Here is a 27,768-nt window from a genome sequence, read left to right on the forward strand (position 1 = left end):
ATGACTGGGACATCTAAACCTGAAATATCTTTGATGTTAGAACCATGTATGCAACTCATATTAGATGTTATTTCAAAATAATCCAGTTTAAACCTCTTAGATTCAGTTGTGATTATGCTTAAACATATCCATGTTAGCTGAATTAACTACAAACTTCAAAATAGCACTTGATGTGTTTCATAATCAAGAAAACCTGGGGCACCTGGGTGGTTCAGTCAGTTAAGCATCTGCTTTCGGCTCCGGTCATGATCCCAGGGTCCTGGGATTGAGCCCCACATCGGGCTTCTTGCTCAGCGGGGAGCCTGCTTCTCCCTCTCTCTCTGCCTGCTGCTCCCCCTGCTGTGCTCTCCTCAACCCCCCCTCTATCAAATAAAAAATAAAATCTCTAAAAAAAGAAGAAAGGAAAACCTAACTTTTTATCCTTTTATTTCTCCTCTGTGTTCTAGCTTAGTGTGGAGTATTCATGATTTTTAGAAACGTCCTTCACTTTTATACTTCCTGAACTAATTCATAATTATCTACCAAAATCCTGTACCTCTTTTAAGAATGTTACCATATTTCTAAAAGTCAGACTCAGAGGGGTGCCTGGTGGCTCAGTTGGTTGAACATTCGTCTTTTGATTTTCGCTCAGGTCAAGATCTCAGGGTCCTGAGCATGAGCCCTAATCAGCTCTGGGCTGAGCATGGAGTATGCTCAAGAGTCTCTCTGTCTCTCCCTCTGCCCCTCCCACCACCTGCTTGCATGCGCAGGTGCGCACTCCCCCTCTAAAAATAAATAAATAAATAATAAAATAAAATAAAATAAAATAGGGGCTCCTGGGTGGCTCAGTAGGTTTAGCCTCTGACTTCAGCTCAGGTCATGATCTCAGGGTCCTGGGAATGAACCCCACCTTGGGCTCACCACTCAGTGGGGAGTCTGCTTGTCCCTTTCCCTCTCCCCCTACCCCCTCCAGCTCTTGGGCTCTCTCTCAAATACATAAATAAAATCTTTAAAAATAAAAAAATAAAATTTTTTTCATATTTCATATTTCTTGTTTCTTTTGTAGAAGTCTAAGAAGAGGAATGACTAGGACTAGAAGAGTATTAGGAGTTCCTGAGTCCCTAGGCCTCATTTCATATAATATAGAAATAGACCCAGAGATGACTGCCTCTGAGAAAAGGACTTTCTCCTAGCTAGTTTTCAGAGAGCCCCTTTGACATCCTTGTTTCTCAGGCTATAAATTATGGGGTTCAACATCGGAGTCACCACTGTATAGAACACAGATATCATTTTATCCTGTTCTTTTGTGGTCTTTTTTTTTTTTTTTTAAGATTTTATTTATTTATTTGAGAGAGAATGAGAGACAGAGAGCACGAGAGGGAAGAGGGCAGAGGGAGAAGCAGACCCCCTGCTGAGCAGGGAGCCCAATGCGGGACTTGATCCCGGGACTCCAGGATCATGACCTGAGCCGAAGGCAGTCGCTTAACCAACTGAGCCACCCAGGCGCCCTTGTGGTCTTGCAGTTTGGCTGCATGTAGGCAAATATTGCTGAGCCATAGAAGAGGACAACAACAGTGAGATGGAAGCCACAGGTAGAGAAAGCTTTGAGCCTCCCCTCTCCAGACTGCATCTGGATCACAGTGGAGATAATATTCCAGTAGGAGACAAGGATCAGGCAGACAGGAGCTAAGAGGATGAACACACCCATTGCAAAGATGGCCATTTCTGTGCTGTAAGTGTTGTCTGCTGAAGCCAGCTTCAGTAGGGCAGGAGGTTCACAAAAGTGGTGATTAATAATGTTCTGTCCTTGATAGGGTAGTTGAAAAGTAAAGGTGGTATCCACCAGAGACGCTAGTGCGCCATTGGCCCAGGAGCCTATGGCCAACTGGAGACACACCTTTTGGGTCATGATGGTGGAGTAGTGCAGGGGCTTGCAGACAGCCACATACCGGTCATAGGACATCACTGCCAGCAGTGCACACTCTGTACACCCAACCAGAAGGAAGACAATTATCTGTGTCATACACCCAAAAAAAGAAATAGTTTTCCTCTTTACAAGGAAGTGGACCAACACTTGAGGGACAATGCTAGTAGAGAAGCAGAGATCTGCGAAAGAGAGGTTTCTAAGAAAAAAGTACATGGGAGTGTGAAGTCGAGAATCCATGGAGATGAGAATGATGATGAGCAGGTTTCCAAGCACAGTCAAAAGATAAATGATGAGAAAAGGAATAAATAGCAGGATCTGGGTCTGCAAGTCCTGGGAAAGGCCAAGGAAAATAAACTCAGCCACAAAGGTTTGGTTTTCCTCTCCCATTGAGATTTATGCCTCTTTACCTGTTTGCACAAATAAAAAGAACAAACTTTGGGTTTGTGACATCAAGTCCTGTAGAAGAGTATCATTTAAAGCCCAGTTTAAAACCAAATTGGATATTCCTAGCTTTTTGCTATTCATGTCATTCTAATTAATACTACATAGAATATTTTAATTCTTATTAGTTGGTTGTAATGTAAATCCACTTCATTTTTTCCCAAATCTCCACTTCCCAGTGCCACTTATTTATAGAGTGTGACATTGTTAAAGCCTTCTTAGCTAGTTCTGATATGAGGATATTAGACTTCCTGGGGATTTTACTAAATGGCTGTACACATATTATTACAAAACGACTGTGTATACTGTTAGCACTGTTACCATGCATAAAACATGCATACCACTAACTGTTCAAAATACTACCTATTTAATTATAACATATGCTTAAAAAATGTGAAACAGCTTTCAGGCGTCAAACTTAATTTGACCTCTTAAAGAACAACAAATTCGGGCGCCTGGATGGCTCAGTTGGTTGGGCGACTGCCTTCGGCTCAGGTCATGATCCTGGAGTCCCAGGATCGAGTCCCACATCGGGCTCCCTGCTCAGCAGGGAGTCTGCTTCTCCCTCTGACCCTCCCCCCTCTCATACTCTCTCTCATTCTCTCTCAAATAAATAAATAAAATCTTTAAAAAAAAAAAGAACAACAAATTCTTCTTGCTCTAAAAATAAAGCCTTAGTATTTAATACACTGAGTATTATTCTATTTGGATTAAAGAGTAAAATACTGAAAGTAAAACAATAGAAAATAGGAAAAATAAGTTAAAATTCCTGTGATTCCTGGATTGGATCAACTGATACAAAATCTGTCTAAGAAACCATGAAGGAAAACATGTAGAATTTACAACATAAATTGAAAGAATTCTGTGAAATAATAATATTATGAATTAAATTAAAGGAGAAAGTACAAACTGAGGAAAATATTTGAAAGAGATATCAGACAGAAGTTGATGTCTTCATTTAATTAACATTATGTATAAAACACTATGAAAATTGTTGAGGCTAGGAAATAATGGGCCAAGGATTATTTACAAAGAAGAAATGAAAATAGCACTTAAATATAAGAAAAATACTCAGTATTCTAACTAAATAAGTACAACACAACAATGAGAGATACACTTTTCACTGGGAAATTAGTTAATATTAAAAAAAAAACCACATCACAAAATAGTAACTAGTATTTTATTGAAAATTTAACTCATGACAGGCATGAAGGGTTCTATATAATTATATTGTCCCAATAACATTATAAGGTAGACATTATTAATCTTACTTTGCAGATGAGAAAACCGAGGCACAGAAAAGTTCAGCTACCTTCCCCAAATCACACAATTAATAAATGGCAAAATTCATTAACTGTAAAATGAGGGTGCAGAAAAAAAGACATTTTTGTACAATGCAAGTGGGTAGAAAATTAGTCCAATCTTTCTGGAAAATAATTTTGTCAAAAGTATTTAAAAATTTAAATACTTATATACTTTGACCCAGTTCTCAATAATATGGGGGTGGGAGAAATTCTGTTTTTACTAGTCCTTTTTTCCGATGAGGAAGAATCTGATTTGTGACATTCTAGGATGCTGCTTGGTCCATATTTACTACCGGCTAGCGTTACTGTGCTTTAAAAGGTCATGCATGTTCAATCTCCTCACTTCTTCATGGAACTGGACTGATAAATTTAGCAAAGTCCCACTTGAGCTGTAAGGGAGATTGAAGATTTTGAAAGACTTTAGACTAGACCAAGTACTCCAACCCAGGCTTATCAGAGTTCTGAACTTGAGTGACATTAGGGACTAGTGCAATTGATAAAAAGCAGGGTCTTATTTTTCATATTTCTTGTTTCTTTTGTAGAAATCTAAGAAGAGGAATGACTAGGACTAGAAGAGTATTAGGAGTTCCTGAGTCCCTAGGCCTCATTTCATATAATATCCCCAAATATTATCCCAATTTCTAAATCCAATTCTAGGAATCTATTCTAAATAAATGGTCTAAATTGAAGAAAAATATTCACAGGAAAATAGGAAAAATAAGTTAAAATTCCTGTTATTATAATTTTTGGTTATAAAATTATAAATATATAAATATTTATATATTTATATATATAAATATATATATAATTATATAAATGGTTATATAATGGTTATATATGGTTTTATATATATTTTATAACCAAATATATAAATATATAAATGGTTAAAAATATAATAATGGTTAAAAACAGACATATTGACAAATGGAATATAATAAAGAACCGAGAAATAAACCCACACATATACAGTCAACTGATCTTTGACAAGGGTGCTGAGAATACCCAATGAGGAAATGACAGTCTCTCCAGTAAATCGTGTTGGAAAAACTGAATAGCCACAAGCAAAACAATGAAATTGGACCCTTATCTCATATCATATACAAAAATTAACCCAAAATGGATTAAAGACTTAACATAAGACCTGAACAAGTGTCCAGGGCCTGATGGATTCCTGGGGAATTCTACCGACCATTCAAAGAAGAAATAATACCTATTCTCCTCAAGCTGTTTCAAAAAATAGAAACAGAAGGAAAGCTTCCAGACTCATTCTATGAGGCCAGCATTACCTTAATCCCCAAACCAGGCAAAGACCCCATCAAAAAGCAGAATTTCAGACCGATATCCCTGATGAATATGGATTCCAAAATCCTCAACAAAATCCTAGCTAATAGGATCCAACAATACATTAAAAGAATCATCCACCATGACCAAGTGGGATTTATCCCCGGGATGCAAGCGTGGTTCAACATTCGCAAATCAATTAGTGTGATAGAACACATTAATAAGAGGAGAGAGAAGAACCATATGATCCTCTCAATTGATGCTGAAAAAGCATTTGACAAAATACAGCATCCTTTCCTGATTAAAACTCTTCAGAGTATAGGGATAGAGGGAACATTCCTCAAGTTCATAAAATCCATCTATGAAAAACCCACAGCTAATATCATCCTCAATGGGGAAAAGCTGAGAGCCTTTCCCTTAAGATCAGGAACACGACAAGGATGCCCACTCTCGCCACTATTGTTCAACATAGTACTAGAAATCCTAGCAACAGCAATCAGACAACAAAAAGAAATAAAAGGTATTCAAATTGGCAAAGAAGAAGTCAAACTCTCTCTCTTTGCAGATGACATGATACTTTATGTGGAAAACCCAAAAGACTCCACCCACAAATTACTAGAACTCATCCAGCAATTCAGTAATGTGGCAAGATACAAAATCAATACACAGGGCGCCTGGGTGGCTCAGTTGGTTAAGCAACGGCCTTCGGCTCAGGTCATGATCCTGGAGTCCCTGGATCGAGTCCTGCATTGGGCTCCCTGCTCAGCGGGGGGTCTGCTTCTCACTCTGACCCTCCCCCCTCTCATGCTCTCTCTATCTCATTCTCTCTCTCAAATAAATAAATAAAATCTTTAAAAATAAATTAATTAATTAAAGCCTTTAAAAAAAATCAATACACAGAAATCAGTTGCTTTCTTATACACTAACAATGCAACTGTAGAAAGAGAAATTAGAGAAACGATTCCATTTACAATAGCACCAAAACCCATAAGATACCTCGGAATAACCCTAACCAAAGAGGTAAAGGATCTATACTCTAGCAACTACAGAAGACTTATGAAATAAATTGAAGAAGACACAAAAAGATGGAAAAGCATTCCATGCTCATGGATTGGAAGAATAAACATTGTTAAAATGTCTATGCTGCCCAGAGCAACCTATACCTTCAATGCCATCCTGATCAAAATTCCAATGGCATTTTTCAAAGTGCTGGAACAAACAATCCTAAAATTTGTATGGAACCAGAAAAGACCCCAAATCGCCAAGGAAATGTTGAAAAAGAAAAACAAAGTTGGGGGCATCATGTTGCCTGATTTCAAGCCATATTACAAAGCAGTGATCACCAAGACAGCATGGTACTGGCACAAAAACAGACATATAGACCAATGGAACAGAATAGAGAACCCAGATATGGACCTTCAACTCTATGATCAAATAATCTTTGACAAAGCAGGAAAAAATATGCAATGGAAAAAAGACCGTCTCTTCAATAAATCGTGCTGGGAAAATTGGACAGCCACATGCAGAAGAATGAAACTCGCCCATTCTCTAACACCATACACAAAGATAAACTCAAAATGGATGGAAGACCTCAATGTGAGACAGGAATCCATCAAAATCCTAGAGGAGAACATAGGCAGTAACCTTTTCGACATCAACCACAGCAACTTCTTTCAAGATAAATCTCCAAAGGCAAGTGAAACAAAAGCAAAAATGAATTTTTGGGACTTCATCAAGATAAAAAGCTTCTGCACAGCAAAGGAAACAGTCAACAACCCACAGAATGGGAGAAGATGTTTGCAAATGACACTAGACAAAGGGCTGATATCCAGGATCTATAAAGAACTTCTCAAACTCAACACCCAAAAAGCAAATAACCAAGTCAAAAAATGGATAGAAGACATGAACAGACACTTCTCCAAAGAAGACATACAAATGGCTAACAGACGCATGAAAAAATGTTCAACATCACTAGCCATCAGGGAAATTCAACACTACATCGAGATACAATCTTACACCAGTTAGAATGGCAAAAATTAACAAGGCAGAAAACAACAAATGTTGGAAAGGATGTGGAGAAAGGGGAACCCTCTTATACTGTTGGTGGGAATGAAAGTTGGTACAGCCACTTTGGAAAACAGTGTGGAGGTTGCTCAAAAAATTAAAAATAGAGCTACCCTATGACCCAGGAATTGCACTACTGGTTATTTACCCTAAAGGCACTGATGTAGTGAAAAGAAGGGGCACCTGTACCCCAATGTTCATAGCGGCAATGTTCACAGTAGCCAAACTGTGGAAAGAGCCAAGATGCCCTTCAACAGATGAATGGATAAAGAGGTGGTCCATATATACCATGGAATATTACTCAGCCATCAGAAAGGATGAATACTCAACTTTTACATCAACATGGATGGGACTGGAGGAGATTATGCTAAGTGAAATAAGTCAAGTAGAGAAAGTCAATTATCATATGGTTTCACTTATTTGTGGAACATAAGGAATAGCATGGAGGAAAGTAGGAGAAGGAAGGGAAAAAAGAAGGGGGAGGGAATCAGAGGGGGAGATGAACCACGAGAGACTATGGACTCTGAGAAACAAACTGAGGGTTTTAGAGAGGATGGCGGGGGGATGGGTTAGCCTGGTGATGGGTATTAAGGAGGGCATGTATTGCACGGAGCACTGGATTTTATACGAAAACAATGAATTGTGGAACACTACATCAAAAACTAATGATGTATTGTGTGGTGACTAACATAACATAATAAAATTAAATTAAATTAAAAAAATAAAGTAATGATCATATAAATACTCACTGGATTTGAGAAAAGAGTGGAGGACATCAGTGAGACCCTAAGGGAAGAGATAAAAAAGAATCCATAAGAGATGAAGATCACAATAAATGTTATAAAAATACACTTGATGGAATAAATAGCAGGCCAGAGGAGGAGAGGAATGAATTAATGACTCATAAGACAGAGTAATTGAAAGTAATCAAGTTGAGCAAATGAGAGAAAAAAGAATTATGCAAAAAGAGAATAGGCATAGGGAACTCACTGACTCCATTGAGCCTAATAACATTTGCATTATGGGGATTCCAGAAGGAGAAAAGAGAGAAAAGGGGGCAGAGTATCTGAAGAAGTAATAGCTGAAAACTTCCCATAGCTGGGGAAAGAAACAGAAATCCATATCCAGGAGGCACAGAGAGTCCCCCAATAAAATCAATTGAAGGAGGTCCACCACAAGACACATAGTAGTTAAAATGACAAAAAGTAGGAGTAAAGAAAAAAAATTTAAGCAGCAAGAGAAAAGAAGATAGTTACATACAAGGGAAACCCCATAAGACTATCAGCAGATAAACAGAAACTCTGCAGGCCAGAAGAGACTGGCTGATATATTCAAAGTGCTGAATGGGAAAAATCTGCAGCCAAGAATACTCTATCCAGCAAGGTTATCATTCAGAATAGAAGGAGAGATAATGAGTTTCTCAGACAAACAAAAACTAAAAGAGATCATGACCACTGAACCACCCCTGCAAGAAACATGAAAAGACATTCTTTGAGTGGAAAGGAAAGACTTTAAGTGAGACTTAAGTATCACAAAATGAAAGGATGTAAAATATGACACTATATACCTAAAATATATGTATGCTTGTGGGGTGGCGGATAGGAGTAAAGAATGGGTTCAGGCTTAAGCGACCATCAATTTAATATAGACTGTTACATGCAGAAGATGTTATATACAATCTGAATGATAACCACAAACCAAAAACTAGTAATAGATATGCAAAGAATAAAGGAATCTGAGTATATCACTAAAGAAAGCCAACAAACCATGAAAGAGAGCAAGAGAAGAATCAGAGAAAAACTACAAAAATAACCACAAACAAGTAACAAAATGGCAATAAGTACATATCAATATCTACTTTGAATGTAAATGGACTAAATGCTCCAGTCAAAAGACACAGGGTGATAGAATGGATAAAAAAACAAGACCCATCTATATGCTGCCTACAAGAGACTCATTTCAGACCTAAAAACACATGCAGATTGAAAATGAATAGATAGAAAAACATTTACCATGCAAATGGAAGTTTAAAGAAAGCTGGCGTAGCAGTACTTATATCAGACAAAATAGACTTAAAAACAAAAACTATAACAAGAGACCAAGAAGGATAGATCATTGAAGAGATCATCCAAACATAAAATCAACAGGAAAGAGTAGCTTTGATTGACACATTGGACCAGATGGATCTAACTGATACATTCAGAACAACCCATCCTAAAATAGAAGAATACACAGTCTTTTCAAGTGCAGATGAAACAGTCTCCAGAATAGATCACATATTAGGCCACAAAATAAATCTTAACAAAATCAAAAACACTGAAGTCATACCTGCATCTTTCCAACCACAATTCTATGAAGCTAGAAATCAAACAAAAGAAAATATCTGGAAAGAGCACAAATCCATGGAGGCTAAACAACATGCTACTGAAGAATGAATGGGTCAATCAAGAAATCAAAGAGGCAATTGGGGTGCCTGATGGCTCAGTTGGTTGAGCATCTGACTCTTGATTTCAGCACGGGTCATGATCTCAGGGTGTTGAGATTGAGGCCCATGTTTGGTTCCATGCTGAGCATGGAGCCTGCTTAAGATTCTCTTCCTTTCCCTCTGCCCATCCCCTCCAGCTCATGTGTGCCCATGCCCTCTTTCTCTAAAAAATGAAGAAAGAAAGAAAGAAAGAAAGAAAGAAAGAAAGAAAGAAAGAAAGAAAGAAAGAAAGAAAGAAGATAGCAATTAAAGAGGAAATTAAAAAATACTATGGAGACAAATGAAAATGAACACACAATGGTCAAAAATCTTTGGGATGCAGGAAAAGCTTTTCTAAGAGGGAAGTTTATAGCAATATAGGCCTACCTCAAGAAGCAAGAAAAATATCAAATAAACAACTGAACCTGACACCTCAAGGAGCTAGAAAAAGAACATCAAACAAAGATTAAAGCCAGCTGAAGAAGGGAACTAATAAAGTTTAGAGTGGAAATAAATTATATAGAAACTAAAAAAACAATAGATCAATGAAACCAGGAGCTGGTTCTTTGAAAAAATTAATAAACTTGATAAACCACTAGCCAGACTTATCAAAAGAAAAGAGAAAGGACCCAAATATAAAAAAATCACAAACGAGAGAGGAGCAATAATAAACACCACCACAGAAATATAAACAATTATAAAAGAATATTATATGCCAACAATTTAGACAACCTAGAAGAAATGGAAAAATCCCTAGAAACATATAAGCTCCCAAAACTGAATCAGGATTAAATAGAAAATTTGAACAGACTGATTACCAGCAATGAAATTGAATCAGTAATCAAAAAACTCCCAGCAAACAAAAGTCCAGGACCAGAAGGATTCACAGGTGAATTCTACCAAACATTTAAAGAAGAGTTAATACCTATTCTCCTCAAACTATTCCAAAAAATTAGAAAAGGAAGAAAAGCTTTCAAATTTATTCCATGAGACCAACACTACCCTGATAAGGACACTACAAAAAAAAAAAAAAAAGAACTATAGGCCAGTATTTCTGATGAACATAGACACGCAAATCCTCAATGAAATACTAGCAAACTGAATCCAACAATACATTAAAAAAATCTTTCACAGTGATCCATCAACATGATACAGGCAGGATACATCACACCAACAAGAGAAAGAAAAAAAACCCATATGATTGTTGCAATAGATGCAGAAAAAGCATTTGACAAAATACGACAACCATTCACGATAGAAACCCTCCACAAAGTAGGTGTAGAGGAAATATACTCAACATAAGGGCCCTCCATGAAAAACTCACAGCTAGCATCTACTCAATGATGAAAAACTGACAACTTTCCCCCTAAGATCAGGAACAAGAGAAGGATATCCACTCACACCACTTTTATTCACCATAGTACTGGAAGTCTTAGCCACAACAGTCAGACAAGACAAAGAAATAAAAGGCATCTGAATTGGTAAGGATGTACTTTCACTATTTGCAGATGACATGATAATACATATAGAAAACCTAAAGATGCCACCAAGAAACTGCTAGAACTGATGCATTCAGTAAGGTCACAGGATACAAAATCAATATACAGAAGTCTGTTGCATTTTTATACATTAATAATTGAAACAGCAGAAAGAGAAATTAAGAAAACAATCCCTTTACAATTGCACCAAAAAGAATAAGATACCTAGGAATTAACTGAGGTGAAAGACCTCTACTCTGAAAACTATAAAACACTGATGAAAGAAATTGAAGATGACACAAATGGAAAAATATTTCATGCTCATGGATTGAAAAAGCAAATATTGTTAAAATATCCATACTACCCAAAGCAATCTACAGATTTAACACAATCCTTATCAAAACACCAACAACATTTTTTCACAGGACTAATGAAAATAATCCTAAAATATGTATAGAACCAACTACAAAAGAACCTGAATAGCCAAAGCAATCCTGAGAAGAAAGAAAAAGCGTAGGTACCACAGTCCCAGATTTCCAGATATACTGCAGAGCTGCAGTAATCAAAGCAATATAGTACCAGCACAACAGGTGCATAGATGTATAGATCAGAACAGAGGGTTAAGAAAGAAAACCATCATTATATGGTGGATTAATCTTCAACAAAGGAGGCAAACATACGCAATGGGAAACAGTCTTTTCACAAATGGTGTTGGGAAAATTGGACAGCTACATGCAAAAGAATGAAACCAGACCACTTCCTTACACCATATGCAAAAATAAACTCAAAATGGGTTAAGGACCGAAGTGTGAGACCTGAAACCATAAAAATCCTAGAAGAGAGCACAGGCAGAAATTTCTCTGTATCAACCATAGGAACATCTCTCTAGATATGTCTCCTGAGGCAAGGGAAACAGAAGCAAAATAAACTATTGAGACTACAACAAAAGAAAAATCTTCTGCACATCAATGGAACAATCAACAAAACTAAAAGACAACCTACTGAATGGGAGAAGATATTTGCAAATGACATATCCAATAAAGGGGAAGTACTTAAATATATGAAGAATTTATACAACCCAACAGTGTAAACCCAAATAATCCAATTAAAATAATGGGTGGAAGACATGAACAGACATTTCTCCAAAGAAGACATGCAGATGGCCAATGGACACATGAAAAGATGCTCAACATCACTCATCATCAGGGAAGTACAAATCAAACCCACAATAAGGTATCACCTCACACCTGTCAGAGTGGCTAAAACAAAAACACAAGAAACAACAAGTGTTAGTGAGGATATGGGGACAAAGAAACCCTTGTGCACTGTTGGTGGGAATGCAAACTTGGGTAGCCACTGTGGAAAGTAGTATGGAGGTTCTTCAAAAAGTTAAAAATGGAATTGCCATGTGATCCAGTAATTCCACTACAAGGTATTTTACCCGAAGATACAAAGACACTAATTTGAAAAGATATATGCACCCCTATGTCTATTGCAGCATTATTTACAATAGCCAAATTATGGAAGCAGTCCAAATGCCCAGCAATAGATGAATGGAGAAATAAGAAGTGGTGTATATATACAATGGAATAGTACTCAGTCATAAAAAAGAATGAAATCTTGCCATTTGCAACAACATGGATGGATCTAGACTATAATGCTAAGTGAAATAAGTCAAAGAAAGATAAATACTATATAATTTAACTCTTATGTGGAATTTAAGAAAAAAATAAACAAAGAAAAGAGAAACCAAAAAATAGACTTTTAACTGTAGAGAACAAACTGATGGTTACCAGAGGGGGATTGCTGGGGGGATGGGGGAAGTCGGTGAAGGGGATCAAGAGGACACTTATCATTGATGAACACTGAGTAATGTATAGAATTGTTGAATCACTATATTGTACATCTGAAACTAATATAACACTGTATGATAAGTATATTGGAATTAAAATTAAAAATAAAAGCATATAGGGTACAACAGTATCCCAAAAGAATAAAACACCATGATCAAGTGAATTTTTTCCATGAATGCTCAGAAGGATCAATATTAGGAAATTTATTAAAGCATTTCTTCATATTAACAGATCAAAATGAGGATAAAAATTTAATCTCAGTAGATGCTGCAAAAGCCATTTGATAAAATTCATCTTTCATTTCTAGTGAGCATTTTTAGTAAAACAGGAACTTAGATATACTTCAGTTTAGGAGGAATTTGAGTATTCCTTTTATGATATTATGTATTACTTAAAATCAAAGGTAGCATCATGCTCAATAGTGAAATATTAGAAACATTCACATTAAATTCTGGGTTCAGAAAAAGTGTCTGTTTGCAAAGCGTTAGTTATGCAACAGAAATTAAAAATAGAAACTAGAATATTGGAAAGCAAATGGTAAATTTATCATTATTTGTAAATGAATTTTATTTTCTGTCTGGAAATCTTAATAAAATCTACTGAAAACTGATTAGAAACAATAAGAACTCTGCAAACAAATTCATTTTCATATAATATGCTTTTCTTATATATTAATGAGAACTAATTAGAGAATTAATTAAATGTTGCTACAGTTCGTAACAGTAACCTCTCCCAAATATTCTGTTGTGAATTTAATAGAACATGGTCAAAACCAATGCAAGGGGAAAATTACACTCTAGTGAGGAACACAGACATCAACATGAATAAATGGAGAAATATGCCTAATTCCCAGATGGGAAATTAAAAAATTATAAAGATATCAATTCTTCCTAAACCATTGATTCTCATATATTAATGTTCCTAATAATTCTCTCTGTGAGAGTTTGTCAAAAATAAATATTTCTGGGCTCTGGAGATTTTCAGTACGTTTGTGGTTGAACAAAGAAATATGCCTTTCTAACAAGTATTCTGGTGATTTTGATATGATTATTCCATGGACTACATTTTGAGACACACTCCCCAGAGACACTCTAAAAATCAAATGCAATAATAATCAAAATCCATAAGCAATTTCTGATGGGAAATTTAACAAGAAAATTCTGTAGTTTATCCAGAAGAATACATGTGAAAATATTCAGGGAAAATATCTGAAAAAAGGAAAATGAAAAGAACTGTTTTGGGGGTGAGGGTGGGAGATTTAACCTATCTAATATTAAGATATACTATTAAATCTGATTAATTTATATATACTGTATTAGCTCCAAAACCAACATCTCAATGCAATAAAGTAGATAATAAAGAATCAAACTCAAGAATATAAGGAAATGGATGATACAAGTGTCATCTAAATTAATAGAGAAAGGTATTTTACTTAAAAATGGTGTTAGTATACCTGGCTATTGGTTTGGAAACAAAACACTCACACATCAATTCTTACGCTCCCCCCAAATCCAGATGGATTAAATACTTCATGTAACACAAAACAAAACACAAAGATGTTATAATATTACTAGTAGAAACTGTAAATGAATACTTTCTGTGATCTTTCTGTGGGAAAGCACCTTCTAAGGATGCCATGAAAACCATAACTGTTAACTTAAGATGGGGATATTTTATTATAAAACAATGTAAAACTGAGTGGCTAAATAAAGAACATACACATTTAAAATATAAACATCAAATAGGAAACTACAACATCAAAGAGATTTAAAAAGAATAAAAAGAATTCCAATGAAAATGTGCAAACAGGATGTTAAATAGGCAATTCAGAGAAGAAATGCAAATGCCCCAAAATTGACTGGGTAAAGATGTTCCTCCTCAGAAAAATAGAAAATAAAATAATAGCTATTGTTTCTCTCACATTAGATTAGCAAAGGTGAAATAGATTGAAATCACCCACTGTTTTTTTGAGAGTGGGGCAAACAGATATGAAAAATATAGGCATGTAACATTTATAAAATCTCTCTGGAAGGCAATCTGAATATTAAAAATTTACAAAATGCAAACAATGAATCATGGAACACTACATCAAAAACTAATGATATAATGTATGGTGATTAACATAACATAATAATAAAAAAAAAGAAAAAAATAAGAAAAAAAATTACAAAATGGACTTGCCTTTTTTCCTGACCAGGGCTATTTTTAGGACTTTACATTCTGGAAATAGTTACCCATATGCATAAAATTCTGATTCAAAGGATATTCACATATAGGATTGTTTCCAGAATAAAACAACTCACAGCCTAACAATAGGTTATGTGTTAAATAAATTATTGTTTTCCTATATAATATAATCTATACCATACAGAGAAAAGTGTAAGAGTAGAGATGTGTGAATCATACAGACATAGGTTAAATCATTTTCCCCTATTTCTTAGCTCTGTGGCCTTGGCCAATTGATTTAGCTCCTTTATGCCTCTGTTCCCTAGTGTGAAATAGATATAAACCACAAATTCATAGTATGGATATAAAGATTAAATTAAGAACTTAATGGAAAGTAGTTCACACAAAATCTGACAGCTACATTTAAATGGCTGTTGTGATCAAGATGCAGTAACCTTAAGCCATTAAAAGTAAGTAGATCTATATTTTCCATGGAACGATGTTGCTCTCACTGTTGAGTTTCAAAAGAGGGTTGTGAAAAAACATGAATGGATATGACTCATACAGATGATATGTGTGTGTGTGTTGTGTGCTTGTTGTGTATCTTTTTCTCTAGAGATGATTCCATTAAATACCCTTACCTCATTTATAAACTCTTAACACGCGACAAAAACTTAGCATCCAGGGAGACCTGCACAGTATATTTAAAAAATGACTATCACTCTATCCCTTAAAGGTAGGATTTGCACATCTACATATGTACGTGTATATGTGGATTGGGAAGACCTCCAAACAGGAGAGTAATAAAAATCAGTGGAAAAGGAGGTTAAATAGGATGAAATGTAGTATCATTTACATTCCAAAGAAGGCCAGGGGTAAGGATTTTTTCATGTCCTAAAGATTTCATATAACTTTGTCAACTTTACTAATTAATGAAACAATGATGTATCTTTATCTAATTCAGATAAAAAATGAGGAAGAAAAAAACGGAATGGGAAAATACAATAAGGAGAAAAGAAGTTAGAAAAATCAGGGAACGGAAACTGAACTTAGAGGACAGGAACCTAGAGACGTGGAGAAAAAGAAGAAGGAAGAAAGACAGGAAGAGATCCGTAAGCCTGGCTGTATCCCCAAACCAAAGGGACAGACAATGTATCTTTTATCCTCGGAGGCCCTAATAACATGGTAACTATGGCCTTTCCAGATCTCTCCTCTTAGTGACTGTCTCACACACACACAATTGCATACATGGCATTATTCCTTGTCATATACACACACCACATGCTGCATATACCTACACATTCTCAGCTCACAATATCTTACATAAACAAGCAGACATCCACACACCACAGATATACTCACTGAAGTATTTCATATTCTCATATACGTACCCTCACAGCCACCAAATCTTTCACAATAAGATGTCACAGAGTAGGTACTGAGCCAAATGGATACTGATACTGACCAAGGCTGGGTGTTTTGGGAACCCACCATGCCTGACTTGATGTGAAGGATACCACAGTATGGGGTGTGTGTGTGAGGGCACCAGCAGTGGGGACTAGGATCCTCTTCGGGACTAGAAGGACAGCACTGATTGTAACGGGACCCACGCTCTCCTGTCTGCCCTAACTCACCAGGGGGTTGGAGGCAGCTGTGCCGGCCTTCCTAGAACAGTGTACCATGCAGTCCTGATTCCTTCACATCTCCTAGACCCAGAGAACACTCAAGAGCAAGGAGCTCTTGATGGGGTTCCTCAAAGCCAGATTCCTGTTTTCCTTCCAGCCCCTTGCCTGTTCAGTGGGAGATGGTGGAACACAGGCAAGCTGAGAGAAACAATGAAGCCTGAAGGGCTGACACAGGAGGGAAAGGGAAAATCAGGCAGTTGCTTTTCAACAGCAAGAAGCATAGCCTCTGTGATCTCTCTGGAAGGAGCCCCATTCCTGATGAAGAAAGTCTGGAATAGGATTTTTGGGCTGGCATTCTGGAGAAGGGTGGGAATGAAATTGTTGTCTCTGGGAGTCTAGCAAGGAGAAACATTGATGTGTAAGAAAGTAAATGACCAAATTTACCTTTCCCAATGCCATGCCCACCTCCCAACCCCCAAACGGTACTGAAGATGCCTACAGACTGAGACCCATCAACAGCTTGTCCACTCTCACCTGAGGACAGAGAGGAGGCAGAATCTGGGCTGCAGGGTCACTGGTGAAGGAATCGAGGATCAAGTGTGGGAGGGAATGATTTCTGTAGCCTGCAGATCCAGTCTCAAAGGACCGCACCCGTTGTGGGTTGGTGCCTAAGCAATGCCTCTCAGGGCCTGCACTAGAGTCATCCCTAGGAGTCTGACTCCACCCCCAGCCTTTCTGCCTTAACTTCATTCAAGGTACAAACTCCAATTCTCCTAGGTCCCAGTTCTGGAACAGAGCATTTTTCCTTCAAGGATATATTTAAAGGTGAGGTCCTGAGAGTATGTAAACAGAGCATTCCCTGGAGATTTAAAAGCCCTTAACTTTATTACCTTTCCATCCTCTGAGACATCCTAGGGTACTCGGTGTTATATTTGAGGTCACAGACTAAAGTCTCCAACTCATACAAACACCTCTCTTCCAAACCTTACACCCATGTCATTCCAAATAGCTCAGCAGATGTATTCTCAGGGGTTCACAAGTTATCAAACTTGTGTTTTCATTGATATGGTAATTAAATAGAAGTGAAAATAAGAAGATATTGGGTTGTCTGGATGCCAACTTTCTGAGTACTGCAGCTGCACTGCAGGCCTTGTGTTTTCATTTTGGTTTATGGTTGTTTTGGTGCCATATGATCACCTTAAGTGGTGGAGTTGAATTTGGTTAGCATGGTCTTAACAGCAACATGATAGCAGGGGTTCTGGGTGGGCTCTTATATTAAAGTTGTTAATTTACTGGACATAAAGTCCAAGCTTTTTTTTTGTGGGAATAATTCACAAAGTACAATCTTATAGAATGAGACTTTTAAACTATTAAATTAAGGCTTTGAGGGGCGCCTGGGTGGCTCAGTCTGTTAGGCATCTGCCTTCGGCTCAGGTCATGATCCCAGGGTCCTGGAATCGAGCCCCACATCGGGCTCCCTGTTCAGCAGGGAGCTTGCTTCTCCCCCGGCTTGTGTGCTCTCTCTCTCTTTCTCTCTCTCTTAGTCTGTCAGATAAATAAATAAAAATCTTTAAAAAAAAGGCTTTGGTTTGGGCACATGAAAATGGAACTACTATAGCACTCTCAAGCTAATGAAAACATTTTTTAAAAGGTAAATTTTAGATCCAAATGATGCATTTTGATATCATCTGAAGGTCAAAAAGTGTAAGAGAAAACAGGTGGAAGAATCAGGTTATCAGATGGTAGTATAGCCATGTGGGATTCAAGGAAATGGCTTAAAGTTGTTAATCCCCCAATCATATTTCAAGTGGCAATTTAGTTTCAGCAAAACATCATTCATCACCTTAAGGAAATGCTAGTAATTTGAATTTTATTGTTTTATTGTTTTGTGGTTTGATTTACACATTATTTACAGTTTAGTTTTGATTTCACAGCACCTATAAATCTAACTCATTAAAAATAAATGATTATGTTCCATGGTATAAATATGCTGTAATTTACTTAACCATATCCATATTATGGACATATGGATTTTTTCTAATCTTTAGACAATAAAATAGTGCCATAGTGAACTTCTTTGAACATATATCTTTGTGCCCTTGTCAAATATACTTGAAGCGTAACTTACTGAGGTTTAATTGCAGGGTCTAAAGTTACATTCCTTTAAAATGTCGATAGATATTGTCAATTGCCCTATTAAAAAGTTGCATTAATTTACAGTCATCAAAATTGCATAAAAGTTCCTATTTAGTTACACCTTTACTAACATTTGGTATTGTGAAACTTCAATTTTGTTAATCCATTAGGTTAAAAAAATGGTATCTTACTGTTAATTTATTATATGATATCTTAATTATACTTAAGGATGAGCATAATTTTATATGTTTATTGATCATTTTCATTTCCTTTTTCTGTGACATGACTATTTCCATTGCTAGTTTTCTTTTACTGCTGTGTAGAACCCTTGAGTATTATCAAGAATTGGCTCTTTGATTTTGTGTTAAAAATAAGTCTTTCTACTTTGCCAGTTGACTTTATGGATTTTTATATCACACATTTATAATTTAATCAGTCTTTTCCCTTATGATTTGATTTTGTGTTAATATTTGAAAGGTCTCTGTTGTTAAAAGGGTATGCTTTTTAAAAATCATCTTTTTTCTTCTAAGATTTTCATAGTTTTGTTTACATATATGGCTTCATTTACATCTTGATACATCTAGAATTTAAACATCTAGATATTAAACTCTTGCTAAATTTGGTCTATTTTACACTCTGTAGTCTGTTCCTTCACTGACTTTGTATTTCTGTACAGTACCATGCAATCTTAATTTCTCCTGTTTTTTTTTGTTTGTTTGTTTTCAGGTGTGAAGAAATGAGTTAATTATATTCCTCAGTATATGACATATTGTATGATTAGTGATTTCAAAGCCCCTCTCTTGTTTATTTATGCATTTATTTTATTGTTTGCTTAATATACACCCATACCTTATTCTCACTGACCTCATAACCATTCTAACGTATGTGATGTTTTTAGTTTGTCCTCAAAAAATGATTTTGTGTTTGTGCATATATTTTTATTTTACATAAATGATACTGTGTTATATGCCTCTTTGTTTATCTTTTTACTTGGCTGAGTCTTTAAGATCATTTACAATGCCACATGTTCATCTAATCCTTCTCCCTACTGTTGTGCAATATCCTTGGTGCATATCTCTTGCATTTTCATTTATCACATCTTCCAGTGAAGGATATCCACATTACACAACACCTTGTCAACACAAATAACAGAACCACAAATATTACAGGAATATACCATATGACTGTACCATTCTCTATGTGAGAAATTTTGGGGCTCTATATTTAGCAATAATTGTTATATCATAGAATATGCACAGGCATAAGGTGACCCAGTAATACCAGATTCCTTCCCAGAATGGCTGTATCTCTCTACATTTTCCCAAATGAAAATGAGTGCCTCTCTCTTCTACTTTTTGCCAATGCTCTACAGTATCTGACTTTCTAATTTCTGCATGCCTAATAGGGGTAAATAGATAGCTCTTTGTTGTTTTAATTTGTACAATACTAATGAATTTCAGTATTTTTTTTCTATTCTTGTAGCCCTTTGAAGTTAATTTTTGTGAATTCCATTGTATATCCTTTGCTTTTTTTCTATTGGGGGTTGCTTCTTTTTCTCCTTGATTTTTAGAATTTATTATGAATTCCTGATAGTAAATTATTTCTTATTTGTTTTACATAGCTCAAATATCTCATCCATTTTCTCATCTATCTTCTTAACTTTGTTCATAATGTTCTTTGAAGACAAATCCCAGATTTTGAGGAAATCAGATTCATCAAGTTTTTCATTATAGTCTGTGTTTTGAAGGTTCCTTGCTGTAGGTCAAAAGATGTTCTCTTATGTTCTCTCCTACAATGTCATTGTTCTATTTTAACTCTTAGTAATTTAGCCCATTTAGAGTCTACCTTCTTGTGTCATGTTAGGTAGAAATCCAGTTTTATTTTCCTCTAGCTAGTAAGCTAGTATTTACCAATACTTTTTACTGCACTCTTTGCCCTCTTCCATATGATTTTTGGAATTAACTTTGTTGTACATTAAATTTCACATATGTCTACCTAAGAGTTCTCAATTCTATATTTAAAATCAATTAGCCAACATATAGTACATCATTTTTTTAAAAAAAGATTTTATTTATTCACTTGACAGAGAGAGACACAGCGAGAGAGGGAACACAAGCGGGGGGAGTGGGAGAGGGAGAAGCAAGCTTCCCGCCGAACAAGGAGTCCGATGTGGGACTTGATCCCAGGACCCTGGGATCATGACCTGAGCCGAAGGCAGACACTTAATGACTGAGCCACCCAGGTGCCCCCAACATATAGTACATCATTAGTTTCTGATGCCAGTGTTCAATAATTCATCAGTTGCATATAACACCCAGTGTATGAGCTCTCAATTCTGTTCCACATTTAGTCCTTTTTTTTTCCCACCAGCGCCACCCGGCTTTAATTTTTGTGGCTTGGCAATATTGCCAGGAGAAAAGGAAGAGGTTCTATTTCTAACTATGGTTTTAATTTGCAATTCCTAAATGCCTGCTAATGATGTGCAGCATCCTTTCATATTCTTGTCAGCCATCTATATAGCTTGGAGATAGACCTTTTCAAGTCCTTTGTCCATTTTTAAATTGTGTTGTTCATCTCTTTTGGTTTTGAGTTGCATGAGTTCTTTATATATTCTGCATACTAGACCCTCCTCAGATATTTGATTTGCACATATTTTCTCCCATTTTGTGAGATGTCGTTTCACTTTCATGGTGAGAGTAAGTTAAGCAACAAAAATGGTTTCAGTTGTCTTTTTCCTGATTAAACATTCATTTGGTTGCTATAAACTTCTATTTTCCAGAATCCGGTTAAAGTTTTCTCTGACAGTATTTATCACGTTTTTTGTATTTTTGTTGTTGTTGTTGGGAGGGCCACTTGGAGTTCCCTACTTTACTATTTTCCCTCTAATAAATAATTTTTGATACAGTTTTGGCTATCTTAGTAATCATTACAAAGAAAATTTTGGGATTTTGTTAATCTTATCATATTTATATTTTGTTTTCTATTTCATTGATTTCTTCTTTTATCTTTATTATTTACCTGTTTCTGCTTTTGGATTTGCTCTGCTAATCCACACCCCTGTCCCCAGTAGTTTGAATTAAATGCTTAACCTCATTTTTTTCTCTTTCCTCTCTCCCTCTCTTTAAATGAGGTATTACTTACATACAGAATGTGCACCAATCTTTAGTATAGCTCAAGAAAGTCTATGTATGCATATGTCTGTATAACTATTATATAGATCAGAATGTAGAACCCTCACAGCCATCAAAAGGCTCCCAGTCAACTCCAAATCAACAGTCTTTCAAAGGTAACTGTTATTTGGAATTCTAAAAATATTAATTAGTTTTTGCCTCTTCTTCAGCTTCATAGAAATGGAAATTTATAGAATATAATTTTTATGTGTCCAGCTTCTTATACTAAACATCTTTCTGTACGTGGTTGCATGTAACAGTAGTTCATTCTTTTATTTATTTATTTTTTTAAGATTTTATTTATTTATTTGACAGATAGCGAGAGCAGGAACACAAGCAGGCGGAGTGGGAGAGGGAGAAGCAGGCTTCCCGCTGAGCGGGGCCCGATGTGGGGCTTGATCCCAGGACTCTGGGATCGTAAACCCAAGCCGAAGGCAGATGCTTAACGACTGAGCCACCCAGGTGCCCCAGTAGTTCATTCTTTTAAAAATACTTAGTAATATCCCACTGCATGACTGTATCACAATTTATTCTTTCTACTATCTGTGGAAATTTATATTGTTTCCATTTCTGTCTATTATGAGTAAGGCCATTATAAAAATGCTTGTACATACTTGTGGTGGATATAAACACCCATCTCCATAATGGGTGCATACCACAGAGAAGTGAAATGGCTGGATTGTAGGAGGGAAGGCATATATTTAAGGTTAGTTTTCAAAGATGCTTCCAAATGGACATTTTGAACTGATTGTACCAAATTATGCTCCACATCTTCAGTCATTTTAATCCATTTCTATGAAGCTTAGTGGTATTTCACTGTGGTTTTATTTTTTAAAAGATTTTATTTATTTATGAGAGAGAGAGAACGAGCATGGGGAGGAGACAGGGAGAGGAACAAGCAGACTCCACCCTGAACATGAAGCCTGACATGGAGCTTGATCCCACAAACCTGAGATGATGACCCGAGCAGAAATCAAAAGTCATACACCTACCAACTGAGCCACCAAGGTGCCCCTCACTGTGGTTTTAATTTATGTATTCTGGTGGCTAATTATGTTGTGTATCTTTTTACATGCTTATTAGCCATTTGTATTTCCTATGTTGTAAGTACATGTTCTAGTCTTTGCCTATTTTAAAAACTGGATTTTTCTGACTTTTCTTATTTGTAGGAGTTCCTTATATATTCTGGGCATTAGTGTACAACTTAGTATCAAGTTATTAAAATAATTATGTGTATAAATAAAGACAAAGAAAATATTGTTAAAATGTTAATAGTTGAAGAATATCATTATCTGGGGCACATCATATTTACATTCTACAATTGATGAAGTTCTTAAAAATCCTACATAGAGTATGTAACGTAACTGGGCTGCAACCTAGAACCTAGAAACCAAATACTTAATTGCAACAATACACCACTTCCCCAAAAAGAAGATAGGTAAGAAGAACTGGTAATGGGGCCTATAAATGGGGATGTGAGTGCTAACTGCATGTTATTTTCTGTTCTCTTTATAACCATTTGGGAACCTCTGAGAGGAAACACAGCTCAAGATCCACGCTAATGATTCAGAATTCTCCTGAGCACTTCACAAATCCACTCCAGAAACTGCTCCTACTATCCTTCTGTTGTCTTCATTTAAATGGAACTATTGTGGCATAGTATGTCCTGATGTCAAGAAGACTTTTAGATAGAAGAGAAGGACAAGGGAGTGTTGGGGATTCCCTTCTCTGCCTTGTCCTTGATGTTGACCTCAGAGATTTTACTGAGCTCTTTGACTCAGATGACTTATGACAAGATACCCTCAGTCTTGCAGTCTCCACTCTGCCCACTCCTGCAACCAATACACCTGCAACAGATTTCCCCTCAACACTGAGATGTTTTTACTAGCTTTGACATGTTAATTTGGTTTTTTTTCCTTCACCAGATGAGAAAATGTTGGTAAGACTATTAAAGGAATGGAAAGATGGAAAGAGATGGCACAAGGTGAACAAAGGTAATAACCTGGCGTATATTGGGAGTGAACTGGTTTCAATCTCTTCACAAATTTGGCTTTTAAAATTCAACTAATTTTGTCCAATCAGATTCTTAGGGCTAAATCTTCTGTAATAAATCTAGCCAAGGTTTTTTCCATAGTGGATTTACCTAATCAAACCACAACTACAAGGTCAAATTCTCTGTAAAGAAGAGCCATGGTCTTCACCTAGAGGAGACATAAGCAGAACGTCCATGGAATCAGTATTGATCTTTTGAGTGGGAGTTTTATGCCTCTGTTGAGCTGGGCTTGGAAGACAGTAAGTGGGTATGGAGGGTAGGGAATGGGTGATCTTGAGCACAAAAGATCTTAGAATCAGAACTGAAATTTAGTATTTTCTCTTGGTTCCTATGGATTCCCTCACTATCTTCTTCCTACAAGAAATGTCAGATTAGACAACGCATGGCTCCCTGACCCTATCATCTTGTTTAATTCATAATATATGTCATTTTTAGAGAAATGAACTTAAAAGTTGATGTTAAGTCTAAGGATAAGGCAGAATAATAGGAGAGAAAGTTTGACAGTACACATGATTTCCATTCAGAAGCTTCCTGACCCTGGGGGCAGATTCACAGTCAACTGGGGGAATATTTTCTCCTCCAAATTTGCATTAGAGAATAATATGCTTTTAAAAACAAATCAGGAGAGTTCAGGGGTGTAGCCTTCTACTGTTGTACCAGGGTCAGTGAGAGCTCCTATCATCTGACAGATCACAAGTCACACTCATCTCTGACTCACTCTGACCTCTCGGTCTCCCAGTGTTTTGGCTCAAGTAAAATCACCTCAAAAACCATGTGTTGTACACTTAGTCTGTACCAGCTTATTGTATTTGCTGTGAATAAAGAGGAGTCAGATGAGGTCCCTGCCATTCAACATCTTATTGTCACAGGGAAACAAATATCAATGTAATGTTTTTAACTATGATGGCAGTAAGTACATGATGCTGAAGGTACACTAATCTATCTAGTTTCTAGATATTTGTGAGTGTGTTTATTTCTGTATGTCTGCATGTGTTGGGAGAGAGTAGGGGTGGGGAATGGGAAACCTGTGTGGATTAGAATGGAAGGTGTTCCTGGATAATACTTTTACTAAATGGAATCTTTAAAAACCTGTAGTTATTAGCAAGATGAAGGTATAGAAATCAGCAATATCCTGTAGCTGCCTTTCCATTAAGTTAACCACTGATTATAAGCATCACATAAAACTTTGTGAGAAGTGTTTAGTTGTATGTTCTCTCTCTTTCTCTCTTTTCATCAAAACTGAGAATGTTTACTTACCATTTAATTTTCCCTGAGATTAGAGACATGCATTAATTTCTATTCTGTGAGGGGTGTGAACTGTGGTGGAGAGAGAAGCAAAGTCTGAAGGACCTGGGGAGACTCTAAGAACTAACCAGGTAACACCTTCCACTAGATGGATGGTAATTCTGAAGGTACCTAACAAAATAGCACATGGTCTCAAAATTTACTTTATGTCAGCTATTTATGCAGTAGACTACATTTTTCTTTAGAAGCAATTCTTTATTAGCTAGATTTAAGTAATTGTTAGGTCATACAGACTCACTTGGCCCAGTGCATGCATTCATTAAACTATTATTTGCTGTGAATCTATGATGTTTCCGGGACCACCCTGACACTGAGGATGAACTGTGACTATAGTTTGGTCCCCCCATCTGAGATTCTTTGGCCTCAGGAGCTGGGTCTTTTTTCTGTACCTCTAGTACCAACCATGTGCTTGGCCAATGACATTTGATCTACAAATAAGGTTCCTGAATATTCAAAGTGTGATGAATGTTCAAGGAAAGTGATGCTAACTCTAGTAGTGGGTGTACCTCTGAATAAAGGGATTATGCCCAGCAAAAATCAGTGGGGTATAAAAATACAGTGTGTCCTAGGTATGTGGCAAGGAAAATGGCTGGAAACATGGCCTGTGGTCTGATAAGGGAACCATAAACAATCATCCAGCAGAGATGTGATTGTTCACATTAATGTTTTATTTATTCATGTATTCTTTCAATGATGAATTGGAACCTTTCATCACTTTGACTCACAGATCTATCCAGATGCCTAAGACTCCATTATCAGATTACATAGAATGTGATCATGTCTTTTTGAGAAAACTGGGCATTTCTTTAGCTTAGGACTTCTTCACTTGAATTTCAGAGTGTTCCTCAATTAAGATGTGAATGCTACTTCTTTATTTCTACTTTTTTAACTGGAATTCAAAATTTCTTTCTTGTTTGAATGTTGGTAACTAAGCCAAAGTATTATTAGCAGTTATCTATGATTTTATCACCAACAGAAATCACAGGTATTTTTATATCACATTGCAGTTATATCTCCTTTAAGCTCATTATTCAGAAATTAAGGTGGTTATTAGACCTAACACAACACTTTGAAATTTAATGTGTTAATGGAGAAACACATGTATTACTATATTACATATTTGCTTTCTAAAACTTTTTTGAAAAACAGTACTTTGATATGAATGGTTTCCTTGGTAATCCTATACATTCTATGTGATGCATTTAAAACATTATTTTGAGGCACCTTTACCAAACAAATAAAGGGTTGAAAGCCTAAACTTTGCATAGTACCTTAAACTTCAGACTTTAAATTTCCCTCCTTTCTTTTTGAACAGTTCCATGAAATTTTATTATTGCTCCCAAAGTCTTGCAAATCTCTCTAGGAATAATGACACTCCACACCCCAACCCTCCCAGTTTTATTGGGAAATAATGGACATATATCACTGTATAAGTTTAAGGAATATAGCATGATGACCTGATTTCCATATATTGTGACATGATTACCACAGTAGGTTCAACTAACATCCATCTTTTCCTATAGATACAATTAATAAAGAAAAGAAAAAAAAGGAAAAATAAAAATTTCTCCTCGTGGTGACAGTTCTTAGAATGAACTCCCTTAACAACTTTTGTGTATACTCTAAAGCTGTATTAACTATAGCTACCATGTTGTCCATTCCATCCCTAGGACTTATTTATCTTATAACTGGAAATTTGTACCTTTTGGTTACCTTCCTGCATATTGTCCTCCTCCCATCCTCCGCCACTGGTAACAAGTCTGATCTCTTTTTCTATCATTTGGTTTGTTTTTGTTTTTAGATTCCACATAAAAGTGAGATCATACAGTATTTGTCTTTGTCTGACTTAATGTCACTTAGCCTAATTCCTTCAAGTTCCATCCATGTTGCTGCAAGCAGTATGATTTCCTAGTTTTTCATGGATGAATAATATTCTCTTATATATATACCACAATATCTTTATTCATTTATCCATCAAGGGACACTTAGGTTGTTTCCATGTTTTGGCTATTGTAAATAATGCTGCTATGAACATGGGGATGCAGATATCTTTTCAAGTCAGTGTTTTCATTTCCTTTGGATATATTCCCAGAGATGGAATTGCTGGCTCATGTGGTAGTTCTATTTATTTTTCCTGGGATCCTTCATACTCTTTTCCATAGTGGCTGTACCAATTTGCAATCCTACGGACAGTGCAAGGGTTCCCTTCTTCATATCCATGCCAGCATTTGTTATCTTTTCTCTTTTTATGATGGACATTCTTTACTTTAAAAAAATTTTTTGTTTATTTATTTGTCAGAGAGAGAGAGAGAGTGCACATGCACAAGCAGGGAGGGGGCAGGCAGAGGGAGAAGCAATCTCCCCACCAAGCAAGGAGCCTGATGCGGGACTCGATCCCAGTACCCTGGGATCATAACCTGAGCCTAAGGCAGACGCTTAACCAACTGAGCCACCCAGGCCTGTGATGGCCATTCTTTTTTTTTTTTTTAAAGACACATTTATTCAGCGTCATGATCAGACTA

At 36.3% G+C, this 27,768-nt stretch overlaps 2 protein-coding genes across 2 annotated transcripts in view; both read right to left on the reverse strand.

Annotated features, from left to right (window-relative positions):
• The window catches only part of ZNF215 (zinc finger protein 215), a 70,122-nt gene that overhangs the window by 34,056 nt on the left and 8,298 nt on the right, over positions 1–27,768 (reverse strand). The gene's annotated exons all lie outside the window — the stretch shown is intronic.
• LOC118003884 (olfactory receptor 2D3) lies at positions 1,180–2,722 on the reverse strand. The gene is made up of 2 exons (XM_034994971.1): positions 1,506–2,722; positions 1,180–1,294 (listed from the first exon to the last, which is right to left on the reverse strand). The coding sequence occupies exons 1-2, from the start codon at positions 2,291–2,293 to the stop codon at positions 1,180–1,182; spliced, it is 903 nt and encodes a 300-aa protein (XP_034850862.1). The 5' UTR covers positions 2,294–2,722.

The sequence above is a fragment of the Mirounga leonina genome, unplaced genomic scaffold, assembly GCF_011800145.1.
Source record: "Mirounga leonina isolate KUSES-001 unplaced genomic scaffold, KU_Mleo_1.0 Mir_92, whole genome shotgun sequence".
NCBI classification, from domain to species: domain Eukaryota; kingdom Metazoa; phylum Chordata; class Mammalia; order Carnivora; family Phocidae; genus Mirounga; species Mirounga leonina.